Consider the following 19,701-nt stretch of genomic DNA (forward strand, 5'->3'; position numbering starts at 1 on the left):
TCTTAACAGAAACTTGTGTATTCACATCTTACCCAGCAAAAAGCATAAGAGTTTTAATGCAATAACTATCACTACAACCACTAAAAGGAAGCCCTTTTGTACGTTTTCAATCTTTTTCTTATGTCCTTGTATTGATAACAATTTCTTTAAAATTTGAAAAGTCTTCTGCCTGACTGCTTCAAAACTCAACATATTGGAAAGAAAAACAAAATGATTTTTAAAGCTTTGCTAAAATTATTTCACCCCTTGTTAATTGTTAATATGATCATCTGATGCAAGGAAATACACATTGTTGCAGAACAGATTTGACTTGAATGTTTCATAAAAAAGAATATAAAGAGAAAAGCAGAGGGCCCAAAACTGAAACTCAGAGACCACATCAATCACAATAGAGCTTTTGTAAGTCATAACAGTACAATTCAGGGTTAAAAGTGGCACCCATGAGAAGATATAGGTAACTGGAAATAGATGAAATAAAGGTGCCTGAAATACTCTGATTGGTAGGGCATGGTGGTTTACACCTGTAATCTCAGCATTTTAGGAGGCTGAGGTGAGTGGATTTCTTGAACCCAAGAATGCAAGACCCACCTGGGCAACATAGAGAAACCCCTTCTCTACAAAAAATGCAAAAATTGGCCAGGTGCGGTGGCTCACGCCTGTAATCCCAGCATTTTGGGAGGCCTAGGCAGGCGGATCACCAGGTCAGGAGATGGAGACAATCCTGGCTAATACAGTGAAACCCTGTCTCTACTAAAAATACAAAAATTTAGCCAGGCGTGGTGGCGGGCATCTGTAGTCCCAGCTACTCAGAGGCTGAGGCCAGAGAATGGCGTGAACCTGGGAGGCGGAGCTTGCAGTGAGCCGAGATCAAGCCACTGCACTCCAGCCTGGGCAACAGAGCGAGACTCCGTCTCAAAAAAAAAAAAAAAAAAAGGAAAAAATTATTGTGTTGCTGTCTATCTCATTTGTTAACATATGTGGTCAATAAATGTGGTATATCACATAACCAGAATTAAAAACAAAACCCATATGGTTATCTCAATAGATGCAGAAAAAGCATTTGATAAAATCCAGGATCCTTTTATGATAAAAAACCCTCAACAAAATAGGCACAGGACGGACTTAGCCTTCATCTTTTGGGACTTCCCTAATTCCCTCACTCAAAAGTAACCACTTAGTGGATTTCAAACTTCTTCCAGAAATTTATTTGTATCCCTCACCACTGTATTTTGTTTAATCAATTTACCTGGTTTTTTCTTATGCCCGAACTGAAAATATTCCATAAAGTGCCCATATAACTTCACTGTACAGTGTATACACCAGTTATTTCATTAAATAAACCTGCCTTAATATCTACATGTGTACTGATTATTTACTAAAAATTAAATAAATTGATATAAAGGAGTAAAATTGAAAACATTGAATTGCTATTATATGTTCACCATTAGGTTTTATAAAAAGACCAAAACTTTTTTGGTTATCAATTTTCATTTCATAAGTTCTTAATAGTATTAAAGTGAATAGTAGCAAATTTAATTATAAAACTCATATTTAGCAGATCTTATTTCTGTAGGGTTGTATTTCTTTCTGAATTATTCTAGCCTATGTAGTTACCAAAGTACAATTTCACTATAAAAATAACCTCCCAAGACAAAGTATTTTGTTACTTGTTATTAATAATTCATGGTTTTGCATTTATTAATTTATTTGATAGAGATGGAATCTCACTATGTTGCTTAGGCTGACTTGGAACTCTTGGCCTTAAGCAACCCTGCTGCCTTGGCCTCCCAAAGCACTGGGATTACAGGCATGAGCCAGCCTGGTAGGTTTTTGTTGTTGTTCTAATTTTTATTTTTTTTAATTTATTTTTAATAGAGACAGGGTCTTGCTCTGTCACCCAGGCTGAAATGCAGTGACATGATCACTGTTCACTGCAACCTCGACCTCTCAGGCTCAAGCAATCCTCCTGCCTTGGCCTCATAAGAAGCTGGGACTACAAGTGAGCCACCACTCCCAGCTAATTTTTTATTTATTTATTTATTTATTTATTTTTAGAGATGAGGTTTTACCATGTTGTCCAGAATGGTCTCAAACTCCTGGGCTCAAGCGATCCTCCCACCTCAGCCTCCCTAAGTGCTGGGATTATAGTTGTGAGCCACTGTGCCCAGCCTAGTGGTTTTTTGAAAGAACTTTCTCCCTAGTTGAATTCTAGATTTTAAGAAGTTATCTAAGATTAAAAGTGAACTGATGCTACTTATATAAAGATAAAAATAAAGTTGAAATTCTCTTATAATCATACAACTGGGTTCATATTGCTGATTGTGTGTGTATGCACGCACGCACATGTGCATGTGCATATATAAATGTACTCCCTATCCTATTTTAAAACTGACTTTAATCTTGTTTAAAATGTTTTCCTTGTTTTAAATCGTATGTGAGCATTTTTTGATTTGAGTAATCTGGCTTTCTCACTGAGCCCTAAATCACTCCAACAAAATAAATATTATCCATTATACCCAGTATTCTGATAACTCTGGTCTGTTGATATTTTCCATCAATATCGGGATTCAAAATAAAACATAATTAGTGAGATTGATCAAGGAAGACTTATCGTGAATTAGTCATGGCTCAATGGTCTTAATTAATTGCATTTAATTAAAAGGAAATGAAAGGGTAGAAATAGGTAATGGAGAAATTATAAAAAATCAAAGTAGTTGTATAACAAGATAAAGAATCAAAAGAGAAAAATGTATGCAGTATTTAATAGGATGCTTACATTTTAAAGGTTATCATGAAAATGATTACAACTTGTTTATGTTTACATTTACATTATTTTGAGATTATCCTTAAACACATTTTTCATTCTAGATTGGCCCTTTCTAGCACGCAGACAATTTCTAGCTAGCTTTCTTCTTCAGTGCCTGTAATGTCATTTATTAAACAAATAAGTAAATTTATTAAATGAAAATTGATTTTTAATATCATCCTAAGCAAAATATAATTAGAAAGAAAAATGAACTAGAGAAGTTTGGACTAATGAAATTATCAAATATATATAAATGTAAGGATTATCTACTTTTTGAAATTCTTAACCTTACAATTTCTCTACATTAGTTTATAACTGAAAATTAAATATGCATGTGTTTAATACTCCAAACTAGTGGCAAATTTGTATGTGCATTTATGTATATTATTTGATTTATATAAAATGTATCTAAGATGAAATAAATCTTACCTCATTCTGGAGGTCTCGGATCATTTTGCTCTTTCTTTCAACTTCAGTCTTTAAAAAGTTAATCTGAAAATGAATAGACTGTTATGTAGACACATTCCAAACTCATTACCATGGCTTTCATTATTTTTTTCATTATTTGAGAAATAATAAATTATTTATTAACAAATATTGAAAAAGAACAAAGAATTACACTGTTCCTTAATCAAAACCTTCATTACTAAATTCATACATACATTCATTGATTATATTAAAATATCTTTTTTCATTTAACAAACTATTTATTATTTTTTTTTTAATTGAGAAACCCTACACTTTATGACTGTGATTCTCTTACCTGGATAAACTTCATTTGCTTTTAAAAATGTGGTTCTTTAAAAAAAGAAAAAATAGATTCTAGAGTTGAACCTAGGAATCTCTATTTCTAAAACACTCCAGGTAATTATGACCTGTTGTCAAGTGTGAGAGCAATTACATAATAATATCCCTTACCTCAAAACTATGGGACATTAAGAATAGTCTACCAAAGACACCATGATGTTTCCTTCTGAACAAGATATCATCAGGATCTGTCACCTTATGCCACTTATTGGAACCGTATTTCCTAAAAATAGCATTACCTGCCCTGAATACTTTGTAAAAAAAGGTAGCATAGTAAGTGGTCAAGACTTTTATAGAATTTATAATCTTTATAATCCCTGAGAGTACACTAGTCACTGAGACTTTATAGTCACTGAGAGTTCCCTATAATAAGAAAATAACTATGACAGTGGATGAAACATTTAATTTATCCAATTTTCAATTTTCTTGTAGTCACATTTTTAATAAAGTAATGACACAGGGTAAATTTAATTTTTATAATACACTTAATTCAATATATTCAAAATATTATTTGGACATGGATTATTCATGACATGATTTACATTCTTTTTTTGTTATATGCCTTTAGATTCCAATGTGTGTTTTACACTTACAGTACGTCTCAGTTTGGATTAGTCATATTTCTAATGCTCAGTAGCCTCATACATTAAACAATGTATTCTTAGAAGTTTCCTGAAATGATAAAAGAGACTCATGATCCAGGTGATCTCTGAAGATTGACTGAGTCATTGGGTTGGAAATTAAATTTAGGAAGAAGGTTAATTTTTACCATATATACAACTTCAAAAAATATTTAGTTCTGAAACATTTCAAAGATGAAGAAAAGAACAAGAAGTAATACGTGAAATGCCTGTGGGCTAACCCTACATGTTAACCAGATGTGAATGTTTTACCCAATTTTCCTCAGACTCTTTTATAAATAATATATTATTATTTATCATTATTTATTATTAAAGCTTCAGCTAACTTCTATTCCTTTCTTCCCCCACACCCTCCAGGTAACCACTATACTGAACTTACATATTTGTCTCATGCATATTTTTATACATTTTATTTATTGTGTATATGCTTATGAAAAATAAATACTATTACTTTATGTTAAAGTTCACCTAAATTATGAGAAAATCAACTTTATGAGATTTATTCATATGTATTTTATGTAATACCAGTTAATTTATTGTAGCTAGTGAATTTGTTATGGTAGTAACCACAGTTGAAGGTAAACAATTACTAAATTTATCAAGGTGAAGAATAAGTCACTGTAACTGACATATCCCTAAATACGGTGGTTTAAATGAGATAGATTTTTCTCTCATAGAGCAGTATATAGGTTCTGCAGCCTGGAGCCCAGAGGTGGGTGGCCCACAGCCTGGATACAGTGCTGGCATTAGCAATCATCCTTTGAATGATTTTTCCCATTATCATCATTTCCCAGTTACTGGATGATGTGTCTTGGGTCTGCGTTCCCACCCTAATCTCATGTTGAAATGTAATCCTTAATGCTAGAGCTAGGGCCTAGTGGCAGATGATTGGATCATGGGGGTGGTTTCTAATGGTTTAGCACCATCCTACTGCTGTTTTTGTAAGAGTTATTATGAGATATGATTGTTTAAAAGTATGTAGCATCTCTCCCCCTTCTCTCTCTTCCTCCTGTTCTGCCCATGTGAAACTGCCTACTCCAGCTTTGCCTTCTGCCATGAGTAAAAGCTCCCTGAGACCTCCCCAGCTATGCTTCCTGTATAGCCTGTGGAACTGTGAGCCAATTAAACCTTTTTTCTTTATAAATTACCCAGTATCAGGTATTTCTTTATAACAATGCAAGAACAGATTAATACACAGGATATGGAAAGTCCAGGGTAAAGAATAAGTATAACTAAATAATTCTGACTCTAAAATAAAATCTGGGCTGTTGGATTTTCCTTGGGAGATTTGAACTGGGAACCTCTAGAGAAAACTGGCTAGTTCTCAGCTGAGATAAGTTAAGGATGTCATAAGATACTATTAAGGCTGTGTTAAGTCAAGTGTTGCATAAGTAATATGCAGAGGAAGTCAATTGTTACAGAAATAGAAACAGTCAATGGAAAGCCAGCTGAGTCATTTATCTAGAGGACTATAAGAATGAAAATCCATGGATTCCTCTTTCTGACATCTTCAAGAGCTGCAATAGTTCCAGTACCACCTAACAGCCTCATCACATCTGACTCCTGGGCTTGGCTTTCCATAAAATCCATCAGAAGTTTTACAACACCTGTTAACACTTTCTTCTTTCAGGCCTGTATAAGTTTCCAGGCATTACCATTTCCTCAGTTGTTGCAGAAAACCCAAACCAAACACTTTTTACGGCAAAAGAACACATAATACAGAAAGAGAAGCTTGAGAATTAACATGTCTACTGTTTTAGCCATATTAATTTTCAAAGTAATCTTGAATTTTGAAAATACTGACAGTAACCCCAAAACACTAGTCCTCATTGTCCATTAGGTAGATAGTTCAAGTTGATAGAAAAACCAAGGTATCACCACTGTAACCCAAAAGTAAAATTCTAAGTCCTCCTAATCAACTGAATGGACTACTCCACTCAGCCAACGACATTCCAAAGTTAACCTGAAACACAAGTTCAGGCCATGACGGGAATTTAACATTAAAACGGAGACCTTAAGATAATTAATCTATTTGATCTAAAGCCTGCTACCTGGAGGCTTTATCGGCATAATAAAAACCTTGGTCTCCATAACAAAACCAGTTATCTTAACCCAGACACTCCCTACTACTGATTCTAACTCTTAGATAACCAATTACCCATCAGAATATCTTTGCCAATTGCCTATCAGAAAATCTTTGAAATCAACTATGACCTGGAAGCTGGATATTCTGCCACGTTACTGGCTCCCCACCACTTCAAGTTGTCCTGCCTTTCTGGACCAAACCAATGTACATCTTACATGTATTCACTGATGTCTTATGTCTCCCTAAAACATATAAAACCAAGCTGTAGCCCAACCACCAGGGGCACGTGTTCTCATGCCTTCCTGAGGCTATGTCACAGGCATGTCCTTAACCTTGGTGAAATAAGCTTTGAAATTGATTGAGATCTGTCTCAGATACTTTTTGATTTACACCAAATAGAACTTAACCCCATTCAAAATTAAACACGTATGCAGAGTAACAGTGTATCCCACACAAAACAGCTTTTACATTCTTTTCTACACAAGCATTTTATTAGCCCCAGAAAATTTTGCTTTGTACAGATTTGTCTTTAGTTATGTCACGAACTACTTAAAGCCATATTACTTATATTAATAACCTGTTCTTTCACTGATACCATTATTTCCCCCAAATGCCCATATGTGGGTACTACACATGTTCTTCATACTTAACAATTAACTTTAATTAAAGTATAATGAAAATACACTACTATGTCAAGACAATAATTATTAAATGTTAAACAAGGACAGAAAAACTTGAGAATGCAATACTTAAATATTCAAGACATAAAATATATTTTGGACATTTAAAATGTATTAGCATTTTAGGCCATGGGTTTAGAATCCCAACAGAATTTTAACACCCCTGAAAGAATAAGCATTCTTATTGATAGTTATGAAACAATTCTCAGAAACAGAAAATACATTGTATTTACTGTGAATAAGATTGAAAGAACACAGCAATTCTTTATTTTTAATGAGATTCAAAGCTTGAAGCTAAAACTCTTGCTTTAGACTAATTATGTCTCAGGACAAGTTAAGCCATAAAAATTAACAAGAGTAGGGAAATGCATTCAATAATCATTAAAATCTTTAATTATCCTGGTCACACCTGAGAGCTCATTCTTCATTGCTGTCTGTTAGGGTTTTCCATTAGGGTCACAGGTTTGAAATATTTGCCATTTCATTATTTGCTTAGGAATAAACATAAATGTTTGTATTTCCATAAAGAGTGTTTTTAAACAGAATTAGATCAAGAAAGATATACTGTTTTTTAATTTATTTTTTCAGATATACATCTTTTTTCATATTTTTTTAAATTCAATGAAGAAGATCATCTTTTTTCAATCAATGAAAAAAATGATAAATAAATCAATGTTTCAAAGCATTTTACTATACGCTTACCAAATGTTGTGGGCATTTGCACCATATGTGCATAAATAAACAATCTCTTATCTTGATAGAAAAAAATCCATAGTAATTTGATGTTTAATCAAGGACAATACATAAGATTATCTTCTCTTAAATCTAAAATAGCACAACAATATTTCCCTAATCAAATCCAAAATTTGCCCCAATTTGAGAGAGAGCATCAGTGATCTTAATCTCCCTTACTTATCCAAACTTCAATTAAAACTATAGTCTTTCTTTCAGTGAAAATAATTAGTGGATGATTTATATAATCAAAAAGTTATAAATATGTGTTAATTTAATCCTTATTTAACCTAGAATCTTCAAATAGGGAGAAAAATTACAAAGGATTTTTTTTGAATCTTTACCAAAATTTGTAAATGTTGACCCCAGTGATATTAATCTTTCCCTAGATTCCACCATCAACCAGATGCACATTATAAAATAAAATATCCATGATATACACACAAACACATGTACACACACATATGCATACACACATACACACACACACACACAAATCATTCCCACATTAGTTAAAGATTCTGTCATCTCTTTATGGTTTCTGAGTTAGACCATATCACTCTTTTAATTCAAAACATAGAACACATTTTCCTGAAGAGATAAGACATATTTGCATTCATTGATCATGATGTATATTTTGTTAATATACTCTTAGCTTCGTTTGTTCAGAATTTTTTCATCTACATTCATTAATGAAATATGTCTATAAGTTTATTTAGTCATATTGTTATGAATTGATTTGCAATAATAAATGCATATACCCACATAACGAGATGAGAGTTATTTATTTTCCAGAAAATACTTGCATTTATTAGGAATTAATTGGTCATTGAAAATTAGGTAAAAGTCATCATTAAAATCCTTCTTTGGAATTTGGGGAAATAGATGCCTTTTAGTACAATAAAATTCCAAATGCTTTGGTCTATTCAAGTATTATATTTCTTATTGCAGAAATTTTGGAATTTTATATTAATATGACCTAAGACTTTTGTTTACAACTTAAAATTAATTAGTTGACAGTTGCTGATCATACTTTAAATTGTGAATATGGCCTTTTTCTTATTTGACATTTGACATATTAATATTTGAGTCTTTTATTCTTATTCAATTTTTATCGTAACCTTTTCTCTTTAGCATAATCTTTTCAAAGAACTAAGGATTTAGGGGATTTTTGTTTCTTTCACAGTTTATTGTTTTTTGTCTAGTCTTTATAATTCTCTTTCCTTAGTACATTGAGTTTGAGCTTCTGCTTTTTAACCAACTTCTTGAATTAATGTCATCTATCTTTCATTTACCTGAAAATGCATTTAAAGCTATTCATTATCCACTAAGTATTACTTTGACATGTATGATTTTCATTATTATTAAGTGCCAAGTACGACCATGTGTTTGATCAGTTCTCACTAATCCAATGGTTATTAGAACACATTTTTAAAAAAGAAATTATTTGACCGCTTATAAAAATTATTTTTACTTTTATTAAAATGGAGTTTAATAACATATGTGCTACTAATATTTTTGAATTTATAGAACTTCATTTATGTTTCAATACATATTTAATTTTATATCATTTCTGTAAATCTACTGGGTGTGGTAAAGAAATATAGGCAGTTTGTTGGAGATTTCTCACTATATACTAATAGTTTAAAACTATCAATTGTAGAGCTTCATGATATACACACAAACACATGTTCTCAGGCCCTCCTGAGCTAAGCACGTAGATGTTCCTGGTGGGTCACATACCCAGGGATGGCATGGAAGCCCCATGCCCCTTCCCCTATATCTTGTCTTATCTATCTCTTCGTATACTTTTTAATTGCCTTTATAATAAACTAGTAAATGTAGATGTTTCCTCGAGTTCTGTAAGGCACTCCAGAAAACTAATCAAAGCAAAGGAGGTGGTTATGGGAACCTCAACTTGAAGCTGGTGGGTCAGAAGTTCTATAGGCCCCAACTTGAGACTGGTGTCTGAGCAGGGGAAGCAATCTTAGTGACTGAGCCTTCAACCTGTGGGATCTGACACTATCTTCAGCTAGGTAGTGTCAGAATTAAATTGGAGGAGACTCAGCTGGTGTCTGCTACTTCTTAGTGGAACAAATCCCCACACATTTGGTCACTGAAGTCTTCTGCGTTAATTGTTGTGGTATGGGAGCAGAAGAAAAACATGGTTTGACAGTTTTTCCCAAAACAATTGGTGTCAGGGGAATGAGATTTGCTAGCACTGCTTAGGCTCAGGGAAACATACGGTTCGGAAAGAGAAATAATAAAAGAGCAGGGGGTGAAGAACCTTTGATTCCTGGGTGGCCACATGGTCCCCCATGGTATAGAGCGGCAGTTGTGCTGCATTTGGTTACTCAAGGTAAAAGCTATCAGTGGAATTTAGATATGGATGCACAGGGAAATGCAAACTGTTGACGACAAAAGCTAACCTTCGTAAAATATTTGAGAAGATTTATTTGAAGACAGTTGTGAGGACAATGGTTCCTGACACAGTCTCAGGAGATCCTGAGAACGTGTGTGTAAGGTGGTTAGGTTACAGCTTGCTTTTATACATTTTAGGAAGACATATGGAATCAATCAATACATCGATACATGTGAGGTACACATTGGTTCTGTCTGAAAATGTAAGATATCTCAAAGGTGGGAGAAGATGTGGCTTTCAGGTCATAGGTAATTGGTTAAAACAGTTAAGCTTTGCCTACAGTTGAAGCCAGCAGAAAGAAATGCTTGGGGTTAACATAAGGGGGGTGGTGAAAGCCAAGGTTCTTATTATATAGATGAAGCCGCCACAGAAGCTGACTCTACAGAGAATAGACGGCAAATGTCTCTTATCAGGCCTTAAAATGTGTGAGGCTCGCAGTTAATCTCTTCAGGATTGGAGGTCTTGGAAGGGGAAAGATTGAGTTATATTAATAAAGACTCTTTACAGATAAAAAGAGTCATTTTGAAATATGGTATAAAACATATTTTGATGTAAAATAATTTGATTTCCTTCTTTATCTGTCATGCGATGTTGCACTAGAGTCAGGTTGGAATATTGCGTCTTAATTGCTACAAAGAGTCTGTTTGTTGGTCTTAAGATCTCAGTTTTAATGTTAATGGTAGTCAGTTGTGTCTAAAATCCAAAAGAGTGTAATGAGGCATGTTTGTCATCCCCTTCCTGAACTAGTTTTTCAGGTTTCTTTGGAATCCTGTTGGCTGAGAGGGGAGTCCATTCAATCCATTCGGGGGCTTAGAATTTCATTTTTGGTTTATGAAACTAATAAGAGAAAAGCAACATGTTCAAATCCTTGGTTATTTTTATCTATAATAGCTAAAATAGAATTTAAATAGAGTGCTGAGTCAGGCCTTTAGGGTAAACCAAGCTCAGATATGAGTCTGTCTGAGCTCAGGCCACTAGCCTCAAAGCCACCCACAAAGGGGAAAATTACGTCAGGAAAACAGAAAGCACTTCTAAGACCTTTGGTCACCAAAAAGGTGGTCAATGTGGCAGAAGGGCAAAACCAGTAACTACTGAAACTTAGTATACTGTGAAGGAATTGTTCACTGTGTACATTGGTATCATCAGCTCTCTGAGGTACCTTTACTAAAATGAATAGTGAAAGTAAATAATTTGTGAGTAGTGTGCGTGTTTTTTTTGTTGTTGTTTTTGCTTTTGTTTCTATTTTTAGACAGAGTTTTGCCCTTGTCACCCAGACTGGAGTGCAGTGGCGTGATCTTGGCTCACTGCAACCTCCTCCTCCCAGGTTCAAGTGATTCTTCTGCTTCAGTCTCCCGAGTAGCTGGGATTAAAAGCCCCGCCACCTTGCCCAGCTAAATTTTGTATTTGTATTAGAGACGGGGTTTCACCATGTTGGTCAGGCTGGTCTTAAACTCCTGACCTCAGGCGACCCACCCACCTTGCCCCGGCAAAGTGCTGGGATTACAGATGTGAGCCACCAAGCCCAGCCAGTGTCTTTGGTTTTGAATGATGCAGAGTAGAAGAACATGTTTGCATTGATGCAGGACCTACAGCTCACTACTGAATAATTGCAGATGTGTATATATCATAGGAATTTATTCCTGAAGAAATGGCCAGTCTGGTGGGGTGGATAAAAGCCACTGTAAAGTTCTGAAGGGGGACTGTCTGACTCCACCTATAAATGTCAATTGGAGCACCCCAGATGAAGCAGTTGATATGCTTCATATGCAAGCCATATGGGATTGCTTTTATGAGGTCAGGGATATTCACTGGCTAAATATGCCTGTTACTCAGGTCATGGTAAGTGCTGTGGTTAGGGGAGCCCCATTTTCATGAACACTCATATAACCCTGTTGATACAAAACAGAGACAGTCAGAGAAGCCTTATCAAATTTGTTGTCTCAACTTCTCCTCATGGGTCACTACAGATGGTAATAAAACATCAGGTAAATTAACCAGAGAACAGTGAAGAGTAGTGAGGAGAGTGAAAGAACTCATCCCAGAAAGTTAAAAAAATTTAAATAATTAACAAATAAGATGAATAAAGAAAACATTGGCAGAGCATGATGGCTCACACCTATAATCCTAGTACTTTGGCCAGCCAAGGTAGAAGGATTGCTTGAGGCCAGGAGTTCAAGACCAGTCTGGGCAACATAAGGAGACCTCATCTCTATGAAAAATTAAAAAAAAAAAAACACACACACACTGATGAGGTGAAACCACAAAGAAAAAGAGAAGAGAGAGTCATGGGATTCATCTCACAAGGTGGAAATCCTTAGATGGTTATTAAAATATTGAATGAATAAAATGGAAATTAATGGGTTAAAACAAAAGTCTAAATACAACACAATCAAAGGCTGAGTAGATCAAAGGGAGACTTGGCTGGTCCCCCAACACTAAAGGGCCCCAAACCAGTTTGCTCTATTTTCCCCAGTCTGAATAAATCTAAAAAGTCAGAATATTTTTAAAGATTACAATGAGAAACCCATCCCTGGCATTGTGTGGGGTAATGGCTATACTGATTAATGAAGACAAAGATTGACAGAAAGGCCAGGGTCCCTTGGCTTAATCCCTGGTTGAGGGCCCAAAGTCTTTAGCACAAGAGAGGGTAAAATGGTCTGCAGGAGAAGAAGAGAAGTTCCTGGGACAAGAACTTAAAAATGTAAAAATGGATAGGATTATAAAAGTTGATACATTTGAACACACTTCATGTGAAGCAGTTTGGTCACTTTTATCTGCTTGTATTATGGGAATGAGCATTGTATCTGATTGGCAAATTCATCTACCTAGTACTGTAAAACAGAAGGCGTGTACATCTGCCCCTCAAGCAATTTTAATAACTCATACTAAATGGGACTCTAATCTTTCCCTGCCTTGTTTGTGGGTCATAAAACTCTCATTCTAAAGAGAATCTTGCCATATACCCTGGGGGACATAAAGCTGAAGTAATGAAGCTTCCATAAAAACCTAGGACTGGGTTCCTACATGGATGAACACTGGAAATTACTGGAGGGTGGCATGTCCAGGGAGCGCATGGAAGCTTCTTGCCCCTTCCCCTATTTCTTGCCTTTATCATCTCTTCCTCTGTATCCTTCATTATCTCTTTTATAACAAACTAGTGGATGTAAAATAAAATAAAATTATCAATTGTATTTTTAAGATATTCTATGTATCTGCTTATGTTCATGTTCTATTACATATAGCTTGATGAATACTGAAGCTACATTGTTAGGTATATATTCATTTATAATGGTTTTACTTTATTTTGTTTGCGAGTATATAGTGTCTTCCCTTATTATATCTGTTTCTTAAATTCTATGTGGCAGACATTAATGTTGTGGCCAATTCTTTCCTTTATATTCTTTTTCCTGTATTTTCCTATCTTGCTTATGTTACATATGCAATATTTTCGATTTTTTAACTTAGAATATTTGTATATATTTTCCTATTCTTTTAATTTTAGTTATTCTGTCTCATTTTAAAAATTAAATTATTAAATTTAACCCCTTTTAATTTCTCATGATTTCTAATACATTGGAACTTTGGCCATCTTGAATTTTTTGCCTTTTTTCCTTCCTATTATATGAATTAATTTAATTTTTTCCATCTTATTTTTTTAACGGAGTAAATCAAGTTTTTCTGCATGTGAGTTTCAATATTACACATTCTAATTTTGTTCTCACCATAATTGCTTCTAAGTTAAAATACAGAAAATTTATAATAGTCTTGGTTATTTACTATATGTCCCCTTGTTGCACTGCCTCACCCCAATCATATTTTTCTCTCTTCGACTCTGTTTTCCAAAGGAAAAACTAAATTTGCCAAGGTATTTGTTCACTATTAGTCCTCACATCACTTGCAGTCTGCTGTTTATTCTGTTTTTGAGTACAGTATTTCCTCCAGGAGATTTTCAAAATGGAGCTTTCTCTGGCAACACTTCCGTGCTTTATATGCTTTAACATTTGAATGCCAGTTTATATGTATAGAACAATGTAGAAGCAGTGTACTAAAACATTGCTTTATTGTCTTCTTAAACTCATTAACACTCTTAAGAAGTCTGATACCTATCTGATTATTGCCCTTTTGTGGGTGATCTATTCTTTCCTTCAGAAAATTTTGTAATTGTATCTTTTATTTTGATATTTTACAATTTCACGATGGCATGATAAAGTTTCTATTTATTTATATGTGTGCTTTTATTTTGTGACTCAGATACTTGGCAATTTTACTCTGATTCTCCATAGCTTTTAATGCATATTTTACATTTTCTGTCTCAGTTTTTTGTCGTTTCCTGATGCTTTCTATAAATTTGTCATTATTACTATTTTCTTTCCTATACTTACACCATTTAGTGTATTCTTTATTTTACCTATTAACTACTGGCTATTGTCTACAGTTAACATTATCAAGTAGCTTTTTTATGATTTTTTGTTTTGTTTTTCTATGTGTTATTACTGTATGGGTTAACTCCTTGGGTATATTTAACATGCTTAACTAAATTGTTAGTTTACCTACTCCAGTAATTCTGCTTCAGAATATGTATGTAGTCCAATGTGTAGTCTTTATTTTTAGTAGCTCTGTACCTCAAATATCTTGTTATTTTAGCCCTTATCTGATTTTTTTTTTTAATTTTTAATTGCTCTGTGTGGCAATGGGTAAAGGAAAAGGGCCAATGATGGCTGCTGTCCTGGGGAGAAAATGAAAAACCCAGGACAGAAAACTTTGAAAGCACAGAATGCTCTTAGGGGATCTAAGGGAGATGGGGTGGGTACTATGATTCCACCCTTCCTCACTCCCATTACTTCTCATTCTAGCAGGGCTTTTGTACTGCACTGATGTTACCATGACGACAGGAGAGGCCTGAGCTGTTGCTATTGATTTCTGAGGGGAAGGGACAGAAGGTGATACTCTCAAGGAAGAGTGCAGAAAAGGAGAGCAGAATCTATAGATAACCTTCAGCCTACTCTTGCATGCCTCCTACTGCAGCCCCCTGACTCAGCTAATCACAACGACCTCTTCCAAAGACATATATATTCATTTCTGTGAGTCATCTTTCTTTCCAGGAATCACTCATTATTTCGTTTGTTGGGTTTTTCACATGCTTCTTTTTTAATACTTCAGTTCATATTTTCCTTTAATTGCTATGATTTTTTAGAGTTGATTTTGGGGGAATGAGTTAGCAATGGCATCAGTTCCTTATCTTGGTATTAACTATATAAATATGCATTTAATGAATGATTCTGATGATGATAAGTCAAAAAATAAAATGGTTTATTCCATATTTTCTAGTTCTTAGTGAGAATTAATAAGTATTCATGGAATGAATGATAAGCTGTAAGTTTCTGGTAAAATCATAGCATCAGACATGGACACTTTCCATATATTTTGATTATAAAAGTATAGAGAGTAAAGAATATCATTTAAAAATAGATTAGAGGATTAGAGTAGAAAGTATGAATATATATCATGCACAAGATTAGTATATGTCACTTATCTTTTTCTCGGTTGATAGTATACGGAAACATTAATATACTTATATATGTATGTGTATATTGTACTGGATGTGATTAAAATGCATTTCTACAATACATGGTTCTAGTAGGTATGGAAGACTTAAGTAGAGAGAAGAGAAAGTTGAGGGATATTTTTAACTTCTACTCATAAAAAACGTTGCCAAACAACTGAATATACAGTTTATTTAAATATCCTTCTCAAGGAATGACTCCAAAGTGAGCCTATTTAATATTTTGTCTTCATATTGGTTTTTGAATATGTTATTATAAGTTACCAACTGGTAGAATATTTGAGTAATTATAATGATGATTCTATTTTCTTAATTTGTTTAACATCAGCTGTGTTTTATAATATGAAGATGTACTATGGTCAAAAAACCTTGCTTTTACAACAGATTTTATAAATTGTGTTCATTCTTCTTTCTTTCCCCTATTGGAAGATATAAAGAGGCAAGTATAATACAAATGATGCAGTATTCATAGGGATGCCTGTGTTACTGCACCATATACAAAGGTCCTCCTAGGAAGATACTAAGTCTGTGGAAGTCAAGACGGAGACCCGAGAGATCTCTGTGGCGTCTTTAAGAAAAGTCTCATTAAATGCCCCAGTATTAAGTGAAAGAGTGGATGTTCATCTGGGTAAGAAAGGGATAACAATCTATTTTCTGGTTCTGATGTTCACTTCCCCAGGTTCTGAATAACAGCCAGAGTATTCTGACAAGTCAGATAAAGTTTTTATCAGCCTCTTGGTCTAGAAGACTCCAGGTAGATAATTCTTTTAAGGGACTGTATTAGGGTTCTCCAGAGGGACAGAACTAACAGGATACATGTATATATGAAAGGGAGTTTATTAGGGAGAATTGGCTTACAGGATCACAAGGCAAAGTCCCATGATAGGCCATCTGCAAGCTGGGGAAGAGAGAAGCAGTAGCGGCTCAGTCAGAATCCAAAAGCCTCAAAAGCTGGGAAGCTGATAGTGCAGCCTTCAGTCTGTGGCTGATGGCCTGAGAGCCCCTGGCAAACTGCTGGTATAAGTCCAAGAGTCCAAAGGCCAAAGAACTTGGAGTCTGATGTCCAAGGGCAGGAGAAATGGGAGGAGGCATCCAGCCCAGGAGGAGATGAAAGTTAGAAGACTCAAGGGTCTGTCTATTCCTATTAACTTCTAAAAATAATTTTGAAATCACTTAACAGTCCATATCTGTGTATGCAGGTATCCGTAAGCCAGCTTATCCTACCTTCTTCTGCCTGCTTTGGTCCAGCTGTGCTGACAGCTCATTTGATGGTGCTGCCTACATTGAGGGTAGGTCTTTCTGTCCCAGTCCACTGACTAAAATGGCAGTCTCCTCTGGCAACACTCTCACAGACACACCCAGAAACAATACTTAAACCAGCTATCTATGTATCCTTCAATCCAGTCAAGTTGACACCTAATATTAGCCATCACAGGGGCCTATAACAAAATAACAAGAAGAGGCTCCTAGTGGGAAAACAAGGCTTTTGACTTCAAAGCTGTTTAAATGTACTCACTTCTGCTCTTCATTCTCCATTCTCTCATCTCCTTTTATCTTCTTATGGCAAAGACCAAAGACTACCAAAGTACTCTCTTCTGATTTGCACTTTGTGCCAGCCCAGGTCTGATTCCCTTTGAAGTTGGTTACTTGGAAATGTTGGCCTCTACTGTAAGCTGTTTCTATAGTAATACATACATTTTCTAACTACATCCTCAGAAGGGGGTATGGCTATGTACATTTGTCAACTTCAAGAAAGGAGTGAGATGTGCCCTCTGGTATTACTTTATATCAACTAACTATATCAAGATTTCCATTTCTAATTGAAGGGTTACAAATTATATGTAATTTAAAAAATGTTTTAGTTTTCTAAAAAGTATAATGGATAAAGAAGACTTTTTTGCTGAAATATATTATTCTTCTTTTCCTCTCTCATTTTCCTCACAAAAAAACACACACAAATATTCCCTTATGTGTGTGTATGTGTGTATATTTATAGATACCTACATATATAAATATATACTGATAAGTGAATTTTAAATTATTTTTAGAAGTCAGCTGGGTACAGTGGCTCATGCCTATAACCCCAGCACTTTGGGAGGCCAAGAGGGACAGGTCACGAGGTCAAGAGATCAAGACCATCTTGGCCAACATGGTGAAACCCCGTCTCTTCTGAAAATACAAAATTAGCTGGGCGTGGTGGCATGCACCAGTAGTCCCAGCTACTAGGGAGGCTGAGGCAGGAGAATTATTTGAACCTGGGAGGTGGAGGTTGCAGGGAGCCGAAATCGAAATCGTGCCACTGCCCTCCAGCCTGACCACAGAGCGAGACTCTGTCTCAAAAACAAACAAACAAACAAAAAAATTGCAGTTAACAAGAATAGACAGACCCTCTGAAGGAAGCAAACTGCTCCTGCAGAACCTAGGAGACACCCCAAATACTTTGAGTACCCAAACTGCAGAAGTGGGAAAGGGAGACCCTTGGCTCCTGAACACACACCCCAACTGGGGAAACTGAAGGAGCAGTTTGCAGGAAAGGTTTCCAACCTTACCTGGAGCTGAGTCAATTTAGAGAGCTGAGCCAAATATAGGGGTAGAGGAAGCAGTGGGAATGGCCCTGGGAGCTCACTGCATCCCCAAGCAGCCCATTCCTGCCTGGCATCACAGAGAACCTTCAGGAGGGGTGTCACGGGGAAACACCGCAGGAAGTCAGAAGTCTCCAGTTGAACTCTGTAATAATTAGAATTGGATAAGAAGCCTCCTGGCCAGAACTCGGGGAAGAGTGCAAATCCTGCTTGCAGACTCCACAGGAAGGGGAAGAACCAAGCCCTTTTCTTTCGAAGCTGGAAGGCAGGTAGCCTGGGGTAAGTTCTTAAGCTCTGCTCGCCTACCACCTGGAAATAGACTTAGGGCTGTTAGAGGGAACATGGTGGGAGTGACACCAGCCCTTCAGATTGTGTGGAAGCTGGGTGAGGCCTGTGACTACAGGCTTTTCTCCACTTCCCCGACAACCTGCATGACTCAGCAGAGGTAGCCATAATCCTCTTACGTACACAACTCCAGTGACCTGGGAACCTCATCCCCATCCCCCACAGCAGCCACAGCAAGACCCATCCAAGGAGAGTCTGAGCTCAGACATGCCTAGCCCTGCAGCAACCTGATGGTCCTTCCCTATCCACACTGGTAGCCTGGTAGCAGAAGACAAAGGGCATATACTCTTGGGAGTTGTAGGGCCCTGCTCACCATTGGTTCGTCTCCATACTACCGCAGCTGATGCTCTCTGGAAAGTGCCACATCCTGGCAGGAGGCCAACCAGTACAAAAATAGAACATGAAACCGCCAGAGCTAAGAACCCTCACAGAGTGCATTTCACCCCCAACTGCCACCTCCACCAGAACAGCTGCTGGTATCCACAGCTGAGAGACCCATAGATGGCTCACATCATAGGACTCTGTGCAGTCAGCCCCCAGTACCGGCCCAGAGCTGGGTAGACTTGCTGGGTGGCTAGACCCAGAAGAGACATCACAATCACTGCAGCTAGGCTCACAGGAATCCACATCCATAGGAAAACAAGAAGAATACCACATCAAGGGAACACCTCATTGGACAAAAGAATCTGAACAATAGCTTTCAGCCCTAGACCTTCTCTATGACAGAGCCTACCAAATGAGAAGGAACCAGAAGACCAACACTAGTAATATGACAAAGCAAGGCTCTTTAACGCCCCCAAAAATTCACACTAGCTCATCAGCAATGGATCCAAGAAGACATCCCTGATTTACCTGAAAAAGAATTCAGGCAGTTAGTTACTAAGCTAATCAGGGAGGCACCAGAGAAAGGCAAAGCTCAATGCAAGGAAATTCAAAAAGTGATACAAGAAGCGAAGGGAGAAATATTCAAGGAAATAGATAGCTTAAAGAAAAAACAATCAAAACTTCAGGAAACACTGGACATACTTATAGAAATG

At 36.1% G+C, this 19,701-nt stretch overlaps 1 protein-coding gene across 1 annotated transcript in view; it reads right to left on the reverse strand.

Annotated features, from left to right (window-relative positions):
• The window catches only part of LUZP2 (leucine zipper protein 2), a 562,275-nt gene that overhangs the window by 283,603 nt on the left and 258,971 nt on the right, over positions 1-19,701 (reverse strand). The window contains exon 5 of the mRNA XM_063671046.1: positions 3,236-3,298. Coding sequence (XP_063527116.1) covers positions 3,236-3,298 — 63 coding nt within the window. The remainder of the gene's footprint in view (positions 1-3,235; positions 3,299-19,701) is intronic.

This window comes from Pongo pygmaeus, chromosome 9 (genome assembly GCF_028885625.2).
Source record: "Pongo pygmaeus isolate AG05252 chromosome 9, NHGRI_mPonPyg2-v2.0_pri, whole genome shotgun sequence".
NCBI classification, from domain to species: domain Eukaryota; kingdom Metazoa; phylum Chordata; class Mammalia; order Primates; family Hominidae; genus Pongo; species Pongo pygmaeus.